At 41.0% G+C, this 9,738-nt stretch overlaps 1 protein-coding gene across 1 annotated transcript; it reads left to right on the top strand.

Moving 5' to 3' along the window:
* Positions 1–1,379: 1,379 nt before the first annotated feature.
* On the top strand, positions 1,380–9,554 carry LOC146388187 (glycylpeptide N-tetradecanoyltransferase 1-like). Its single transcript, XM_084925334.1, has 12 exons — positions 1,380–1,512; positions 3,651–3,756; positions 3,949–4,093; positions 5,456–5,574; positions 5,920–6,011; positions 6,099–6,215; positions 6,418–6,588; positions 6,683–6,791; positions 6,890–7,060; positions 7,151–7,315; positions 7,398–7,535; positions 8,134–9,554. Exons 1-12 carry the CDS (start codon positions 1,409–1,411, stop codon positions 8,152–8,154), a joined length of 1,458 nt encoding a protein of 485 aa, XP_084781460.1. The 5' UTR covers positions 1,380–1,408; the 3' UTR covers positions 8,155–9,554.
* Positions 9,555–9,738: the final 184 nt, after the last annotated feature.

Raw genomic sequence — 9,738 nt, 5'->3', positions numbered from 1 at the left:
TTTTTGTCTGACTTTTCTGTGGTACTCTAAAGCTATCAGCCTAAAACATGATAAATCTTTACATTCCAACATTAGAACTATCAATGGATATGTCCCTGCCTGATTAGGCCAAAAGTAAAGACAAAAAAAATGAAAACTCTTAGCAATATTTATGAAATTTCACATTACACAGCATGGCAGCAATTTCTCCAACAACTGGACTTCTTTTGTTTCCGAGCATCTCCATGAATTATAAGTTAATCCACCCACTGAATATTTTGTGGTAAACTTAATTAAATACAAAAACACACACAGTGGGTTGTGAATGTCAGTCAGCAGCACCACAATGACAGAAAAATGAGGAGGTCAGTATTAGTAGTTTTCCCCCTTCAAGAAATATGTTGCTAAAAAGTCTTAAGTTAACGCTAAAATCATCACAGATATGTTTTTAACATCAGCAGAAATGGTTCAAAAACACACCTCAAATATATTAATATAGTCCCTGTTGATATTTAGGTCAAAATGTTGCATTGCTAACAAAAAGTAATCACACACGGCTCTCTGAAATAATCATTAGCAAATATAATCATGTTATCGTCTCATATGACTGCCACGATTTCTTATACTGTGTATGTTGCAACTCTGTGGGTATTTTGTCCAAGTGTTGTTGCCGTAGCTGTAGCTCCATTGCTGTAGTAATTATTGTTAAACACCGTGTCACTACTTTTAATGTATTCATGCAAAATGTCAATAGAAGAATATCCTGTTAGCTTACTTTATGCAAAAACTGGGTTCTTTAATGCTCCTATCAGGGTTTATTTATTATGAAAATAGATTAGATGTGGGCCTAAAAGGTTTTGGCTGCTTTGGAGGCGCTAATCACTACGCAGACTACGTAAAAGAACAGCTAATGTACATTTTTACCTAACTGTTAGTGCCTTTTAACTGACTTTCAAATAAGAAATATCAACGCCACAATGCTTAATCTGCTCAGATGGTCTCATTAAATAATCCACCTAAATCTGAGCATGACTTTGCCTTTTTACTCACCCTGCTGTAATATTAATTTATTAGGCCTCAGATTATCTTGCAAGATTCACCATCTTACACGTGTTTCCATTCCAGTGATTTCATTTGCCTTTGGGTTGTATGGGCGCCACATGGTTGTTTGTCATTAGAGGGAAAAATATATTAAATACACAAAAAATCTATTTTTGCTGGGGCTGTGAGAACTTAAAAATGGACGCTTTAAAACGACAAACCGTGCCCGCTCCATTACGAGCCTTCTGTTTATCGTAAATATTTGGAAATGATCGGGTAAAAAAACACGACCATGGCTACGCCTCCACTGCATGTTTCAGCCAATAGCGTCGAGACTCTTTTAAAGGTGTCAAGGGGCACGCGGTGGAGTCTCACTTCCTGGTTGAAGATGGCGGATGAGAATGAGACAGCACCGATGCCGGAGAAAGAAGATGTAGAGGATCACGCACACTGCAGCGACTGTGAAAATGAAGAGCACCACTTTGACGATGGGTAAGGAGGCAGGCTTACTCGGTCGGTGGCGTAAAATACGTCACGGCTCTGGAGATTTTAACAAAATTAACTTAAACTAAACCTCGGTGAGCAGTCAGGATAGACGGCCATCCTTCGACGTTGTCCAGCCCATTTTCTTTCATCCTATTGGTTAGTAGCAACGTTCGCTTGCTTGTTCTTTCATCCGATTGGCTGAGAAGGATGTCTTTTTCAAATATAGGCTGGACTTAGCGTTTTCCTAAGTATATGGTTAGAAAGGAGAAAGCAAAGTGCGTTTAGAAGCCAATTTTACACCAAGACGCATGTTTCTGTTACTCATAAAACTTGCAGAAAAAATAAACGTTTAATTAAATTGATAGTTTCCGGTGTTCTTCGCACGCCGTTGCTGTGTTGACGGTAAAGGATGCAAATCACGTTTACGCCAGCTGACATGTAGCGTATTAGCTTACATGCTAGCGTACCTGGCATTGTCTGTGTGTGTGTGGATTCGGTGCAAGATCAAAAGTGAAACAAGCACAAACGTGCATGCAAAAAGCACTCAGCTTAAACATAATATACCTGGGCCCCGGCGTTGTGAAGTGAGGGCTTTGAATTCCCTCTTTAGTCACAGAATTGTTCACGATCTTAAAGCAGCCTAGCTCGGTTGCTCTTACTCAGTACAAGCTTTGATAGAAACCCTGGTTTTTCCTTATTGTATTTTTTTTTAAAGAGTGAAGTGGTGTCACATATGAAACGGCGTGTCCGCAAAGCAGCTGACCTTTGTTTTTAGTAGAACAAGTGGAATAAGAATGCGTGTCTTTAAGGTAGTTTTCGCAAACATCTGATCACTAACTGGAGGAAATCTGCCCCCATAGCCACGCGTTTCCGTTTTTAGAGACACAAAGAAGCGAATAAAGATAAAATCTGAGAAAAGAATAAACCTAATGTTGCAGAATTCTACCTCAAACCCACGTTGCTGTATGGCTAAAGTAGGGTGACCATATTTTGATTTCCAAAAAAGAGGACACTTGGCTCAGTCATGAAGAACTTGCTTAAAGAAACATATTTAAAAGATGCCTTCTCTGTGCAGTTAATGGATTGTGAATTGTAAACTATGTCATATAGCTTTTACAAGTCAACAAGTGCAAAAAAAAACCTTAAAAGCCCCTGAATTAAATAATGGTACAGAAATAATGCCTCATCTGCATAAGAAAAATTACCAGTACTGGGTCGGTACGAGGGAAATTTCTTTTGCAGTTTGTCTGAAAAGATGCACTTGCGCTTTGGGATCTTTTAAACAGTTGCTGTGCGCTGTCTGTCCCGTCTGTGAGCGCAGAACAACTCACAAAGCAGCAGTTTGGGGATGATGTCACACACATGGGTCCTCTGTTGGAATATAGGAAAACCTGGCCTTTTTTTAATCAATCTCGAAAATCCCCCCGGACAGAACGTGAAAAGTGGACATGTCCGGGGAAAAGAGGACGGTTGGTCACCCTAGCTAAAGTGAAACATATTCCCCTGCAGGTCTTTGAACCTTCCTGCACTCAGAAACAATTGTTTGGCCCCTTAACTGCTCTACCCTGTTGAAATGGAAAGTGGGAGAACAAACCATTGAATGTTTTGTTGTCCATTGTTCCAGTCACTTGCTGGGCTCTTGTACATACAGTACATAAACACACACGCACAGATACTCTTCTTCTAGATGTCATCTGATTCACCATCTGTGCTGGTGTTTCAAATACAGGCCGCGTACTGGCCTGCATTTCTCCCCTCTTGGACACTAATGAGATTATCCTGTGTAAGTATGTTGCCAGAAGATGAAGTAGCTGGCTGGAGATATGTGGCTTTTCTGGTTGGAGCAGATCAGAAGAGAGGGTTATTCTGAAAATCTGCACTCACTTCTAAACATCCTGCAAACAACTTGGGAATTTCTGTATGTTTTAGCTGAAGGACTGGTTGTTAGTTTAAACACACAGCTACTCCTCAGCTAACAAGGCTTTGCATCAGCAATGAAATGTAAATTGTGTTGGAAGTGTCGGTGGTTTAATAATCTTGGCTGTTGTTTAAAAGCAGATCGCAGAAAATACATTTCTACCATGATTTTCTTTTCTTCTGAGATCAGTTTTAAAAGGATGCCATCTATTTCTGTCCTGTTCCAGTGAGAGGGGTCTTGGGGACGACACTGGCGCCAAGAAGAAGAAAAGGAAGCAAAAAAAGAAGAAGAAATCTGGTGCCACAGAAGCAGCTCAGGACCCCCTTGCCAAGGCATGAATTTATGCATTTCTGTCTTAATGGGTTATAAACCTAACCTAAAAGGAAAGGAGAAACGGTCCAGTTAAGGTGTAAACTACTAAAATCACAGTTTAGATACAGAATGGTTAAAGACTGTTTAGATAGGATCGACTTCTATTTGTTGTTGTCTTGTTTGATGTATATTTGTGTTTACTTCCCAAACAGGTGAATTCGTTGCCAGCTGATAAGCTACAGGAGATCCAAAAGGCCATTGAACTGTTCTCTGTTGGCCAAGGTCCAGCCAAAACCATGGAGGAGGCCACTCGGAGGAGTTACCAGTTCTGGGACACACAGCCTGTGCCCAAACTAGGTATGGTTACAGATGGCGTAGTTCTGTTTTTCATGCCAATATGTAGCTTATAGGTCAAATCTTTAGGGATTGATAAAAGAATGTTTTTGTTGTTGTTGTTGTTTTGGGGTTTTTTTCTGCATGTGGACAAAAGTGGGCTTACACAGATGGTCAGTTAACAGAGTGACCAGAAGGGGAAAAAAGGCTTGTACTTATGACTCAAGTATGCAAAAGCTCGGTACAACAGCATTATTTTGCAATCTGTTGGTGAAATGTGCCTGGAATTGTGAAAGGAATTGATGATTAGGCATGGTTATGAGGAAGCTGCACATCTATTTCTCCCATTTCAAAATACCGCAGATGTGCTCTTTTTGTTTGCAATCTGGTGAATCGGGAGGCCATTTGAGTACACTGACCTCATTTCATGTTCAAGTATCCAGTTTGAGATTACTTGACCTTTATTATATGACATGGTAGCCTACTGGAAACAGCCATCAGAAGATGGGTACACTATGGTCATAAAGGGAATCACATTGTCAGCAACAGTACTCAGGTAGGCTGTGGTGTTTAAATGTTGTTTGATTCTGAGGGGACCAATGTGACCAAGGAAGCTTTCCCCACACTGTTGCTTCACTGCCAGTGTCCTGAGCTGTTGGCAACATAAATCTATGCCGAACTCTGACCCTACCATCTGAATGTCACAGCAGAAATTAGGACTCATCAAACCAGGCAGTATTTTTCCTGTCTTCTGTTCTGCAGTTTTGGTAAGCTGAATTTTAGTCACAGTCTCCTGTTCGTAGCTGACAGGAGTGGCACCCACTGTAGTCTGCTTGAAGGTTTGACTGTTGTGCATTTAGAAATGCTCTGCTGCATAGTTTTGTTGTAACAAGTAGTTAATTGAGGTCCTGGTGCTTTTCGATCAGCTCAAAGGAGTCTGGCTCTATGCTCCTTTGACATCATCAAAGCGTTTTCTCCCAAATAACTCACTGGATATTTTCTGGCCATTCTCTGTAAGTCCTAGAGATGGTTGTGGGGATAATCAGTAGTAGATCAGCAGTTTCTGAAATATTCAGACCAATCCATCCAGCACCAACAACCATGCTACAGTCATAGTCACCTAAATTGCCTTTCCTCCCCATTTTGATGCTTGGTTTGAAATTCAGCAGGACATCTTATCAGTGTCTACCTGCCTACATGCACAGAGTTGCTGTCAGGTAAAGGGCTGATGAGAGATTTGCATAAATGTTGGGAATGTGTACCTAATGAGGTGGCCAGTGGATATGTGCCATTGCTTTCTGGTCTTCTAAGATTGACGGTCTAAAAGAGTGTATATAATTTGCAGGTTTTTGTGCTTTGTCAGACTTCTGTTTACTTTTCCTTCAGGGGAGACGGTGACATCACACGGCTCCATTGAACCTGACAAAGACAACATTCGAGAAGAGCCCTACAGCCTCCCGCAGGGCTTCAGCTGGGACACCCTCGACCTGGGGAACCCCGCTGTGGTAAGAAAGCATATAAACACAAACACTCACAGCAAGCATGCACAGGAGGAATTCGTCTTTCAGTAACAAAGTCCTGGACTCGTGGTGCTTTGCACTACATTTTGTTAAGAAACTAGTGTATTTTTTTTTTTTATTCCAAGTTTGTCCTCTCAGTAATTATGTGACTTGTTTATACAGAAGTGCTTGTTGTTTGGTCAGAGTGTAGTAGCAGTCCAATTAGAAACTTTGTCCTTTTGTCAAATGTTCATTGTAGAAATGTGGTTTGGTTTTGGTTTTTAATTTGGTGCTCTTGACTTTTTAAGATGACTCTTATGTCTCTTATTCTTTTCTTCTCTCTACAACCAGCTCAAGGAGCTTTACACCCTTCTCAACGAGAACTATGTTGAAGATGATGATAACATGTTCCGATTTGACTATTCTCCCGAGTTCCTGCTCTGGTAATTTCTCATATTTAAATATTGTTCAAATATTAATACAAGTGCATAGAAATGTGTGGCATTTTTGACTGACCTTGTCCTCCTCAGGGCCCTGCGACCTCCTGGCTGGTTGCCTCAGTGGCACTGTGGAGTGAGGGTTAACTCCAACCAGAAGCTGGTTGGCTTTATCAGTGCCATTCCTGCCACCATCCACATCTATGACATGTAAGTAAACAGAATAGTTTGGCGGTGGGGGGGGTCAATATGTTATCCTCCGTCCATTATTTACTTCCCAATGGAACATGTTTTGTTTTGTTTTGTTTTTTTTCTATTACTGGCCTATGACTAGTATTTCTAATAGATTGTAATCAGTGTGTTATTCAAATAAATAAATAAATGTCTCATGATTGTTTTTTTTCTGCTTTAGAGAGAAGAAAATGGTCGAGATTAATTTCCTCTGCGTCCACAAGAAGCTTCGCTCCAAACGAGTCGCTCCAGTTCTGATCAGAGAGATCACCAGACGGGTCAACCTGCAGGGAATCTTTCAGGCAGTGTATACTGCTGGAGTGGTACTACCCAAACCTGTGGGCACATGCAGGTGGGTGTGACAGGGATATTTTCTAACCCCAAGCCCTAGGGTTAGATTTCATTCACTGCATAAATTGGTACTTAATGACGTTTCCTTCGTGCAGGTACTGGCATCGCTCTTTGAACCCTCGAAAACTAATTGAAGTGAAGTTTTCCCATCTGAGCAGGAACATGACTATGCAGCGGACCATGAAGTTGTACCGCTTGCCAGAGGTTGTTGGCGATTAACACAAATTTTCAGTCACTTTAGAAATCACCTCTTTCTTCCAGCATGTTTTTTAATGTATTCGTCCTTGTCATCTCTCTTTCAGGCCCCAAAGACTTCTGGTCTGCGGCCAATGACCAAGAAGGACGTGCCCGTGGTGCATCGCCTCCTCCGTGAATATCTGAGCCAGTTCAACCTGGTGCCAGTCATGAATCAGGAAGAGGTGGAACACTGGTTGCTGCCCCAAGAGAATATTATTGACACTTACGTGGTGGAGGTAAAAAATCCAGAAAAAAATCTTTGAGGGGAAAAAAAACCCTTTAAAATTGTCTCCAAGTAACTAAGGGTTACTTTGTTGTCATTACAGAATGATGGCAAAGTGACAGACTTCCTGAGTTTCTACACTCTGCCCTCTACCATTATGAATCATCCTGTGCACCGCAGTCTAAAAGCGGCATACTCCTTCTACAATGTGCACACCACCACCCCCCTGCTCGACCTGATGTCTGATGCCCTCATCTTGGCCAAATCGGTGCATGTTCAATCTTTAAAAACATGTTCTCTGAAATGTTTACTTTCAAAAACCTAATAATTTTTCCTGTTTCTTTATTCAGAAAGGGTTTGATGTCTTTAATGCACTGGATCTAATGGAAAACAAGACTTTCTTGGAAAAGCTTAAGTTTGGCATCGGTGATGGGAATCTACAGTATTACCTGTACAATTGGAAGTGTCCCAGCATGGGGCCGGAAAAGGTGCGTTTCTGAAATGACTTGTTTCTTTTAAAAGATTTCGTTATGGGCTTTTTGCCTTTTAGTGACAGGTTTGCAGTGAAGAATAGACAGGAAATGGGGGATGGAGTGCAGGAGAAGATATGGCAAAGTGCTGCAGGTTGGCAAATGTGGGCTGCTGCATTCCTGTCATATGGGCACCTGTTGTAGCGCATATATGAAACTATCTTAAGGGAATTTTAATGTTTCAGGTTAATTTACAAAAAGATATAATTGTTGTCTGCATTAATTTTGGGTATAAATTGTTCTTGTATCATTGTGTGCTGCTCACATAAGTATTTGCTTTTTATGGTTGTTCATGCAAGAGACTGTTTAACCTGTCACTGCAGTTGGATTCACACTTGTATTGCAGTTTTGCTTGTGGCATCATTTATTTAATTTTTTTAAAGGCTAATTGTTCATGTCTTTGTCATGCATTTAGCTTTTCTGTTACATTTTCATCCTTTTTGCCAGTCTCATGCAGTACTACTACAGATGCCTTACATGTGCCATAGTGACTCCTGCACAAACCCAAGCTACATTTGTGACTGTTTTCGTAACGGCTCCGTTGCTTCTTTTCCAGGTGGGATTGGTTTTGCAGTGACATCCCTTCTAATGCAGAAAGCAAGTGGCACCATCAGGTGAGGAGGTGGCACAATCGCACTGGCCACCTGACAGATGAACTGATGACCTCCTACTTTAAGAATGGAAACCCACCGCCCATTTTTACTTTTTGACCTTTTGAACTTTGACCTGCACTACCGCTGCCAGGCAGGGAGGCAGGGGGGAGTCTTCAGCTCTTCCCTCCTTCCTCGATCACATGGACCTTAAGCCATTGTAGTTACCATCCCAAACAACTGTACATCTGAAAGCTGTCTTGATTGTACCATACACACACTCACAAGAACAGTTTGCACAGGTTACTGGATACCAAACGCTCATTATTGGTGACAAAGCATACCGTAAGTGTAAATAATGTCAAACATAACTGCGAATTACACCCTAACGCATACAGACTAGAGCCTACTGTTTGTTGGAAGTGCTTTTTGCAACTACAATAATTCTGTCATCCTTAAGTTTTAGAGATAAAAATCAAAAGGATCAAAATTATTTTAAAGAGAAAACGGCTGAAAAGGTGAGATAATAAATACCAAAAGTGTACACAAGAATAAGGGCTTCTGTTTTAGAGTTTCCTTGTCGACCGTTTTTTGTCGTTTGTATTTTGCTCATCAGTCGGTTCTGGCAGTAATGGAGGCATTTGAGCAAAGCTTGAAGATGAATTCCAGAGAAGGCATTTTTTTTCTGGAGTTTCTTGTCATTAACTTTCTTCGCCACAGCTTGCTGCACTAACTAGAACCCTGTTACACAGACTGATTAACAGTTCAGACAAAAAAAGTCAATCATTTTCTATGAGGTTAGACTGCAATGGAGAGGTTTAAGGCATTCTGATCAACATTTATAAGCAGGGATACAATTTATAAGGAAAACCTTAAGTTCACAGGGCTCCAGTTGCAAAATCCACCTTAAGAAATCCTTCGATTTGGCTCTCACTGTATACAAGTCTTAAGGTCAAGGGTTTTTTAAGCTCAGTTTGCAGATTTTGCTTGAGGGAACCACACAGGATGTCTTAAAGAGTCAAAAACTTAATGTATAAATGTTGCAAACTGTAATAGACCATAAACAGTTGGAGACAAGTTTACATATTTGATGAGCTGACATCACTGATAAGGTACTTTTCCCTGCTACAAGTCCACAATATTATTAACAATCATAAAATTTTGCACCTCACACATCATATTTAGCTTACACTGACCATGCCATCAGGTAGAGTAGGTGGGTGTTGGAACTGGACCTGTGAACAGCAGTCTGGACTTGCAAGACCTGCAGCGTGGATGGATGATAACTGGGGAAATGCCCCAGTTAAAATATTTTGTAAAATGTTGGTTCTATTTGCAAACGGATGTAAAAAAAAAAAAAAGAATAAAAAATGAATGGTGCAGGAAATGCATGAAAATATGTAGATTTTTCTTTTAGGGTTGGAAGGGTGTAGAGCAGGGGTCGGCAACCCTGGGCACGCGTGCCACAGTTGGCACGCGAAGGGTTAAGTGATGGCAAGACCATAGCTGGACTGGCCATCGGGCATACCGGTGGACCGATGATTTTTTTTTTTTGTAACGGTATAAACAAT

This window comes from Perissodus microlepis, chromosome 4 (genome assembly GCF_051167445.1).
Source record: "Perissodus microlepis isolate ML-2025 ecotype Zambia chromosome 4, ASM5116744v1, whole genome shotgun sequence".
In the NCBI taxonomy this organism is placed as follows: Eukaryota; Metazoa; Chordata; class Actinopteri; order Cichliformes; family Cichlidae; genus Perissodus; species Perissodus microlepis.
The sequence above is the reverse complement of the archived record's forward strand: the minus strand, read 5'-3'. Positions and strand labels throughout refer to the sequence as shown.

Excerpts from the sequence above, each read along its gene's own strand:
- LOC146388187 (XM_084925334.1), top strand. The coding sequence starts at position 1,409 with ATGGCGGATGAGAATGAGACAGCACCGATGCCGGAGAAAGAAGATGTA. Across the intron at positions 6,589-6,682 it reads AAACCTGTGGGCACATGCAG|GTACTGGCATCGCTCTTTGA; the intron begins GTGGGTGTGACA and ends TCCTTCGTGCAG. Across the intron at positions 7,061-7,150 it reads TTGACACTTACGTGGTGGAG|AATGATGGCAAAGTGACAGA; the intron begins GTAAAAAATCCA and ends TTGTCATTACAG.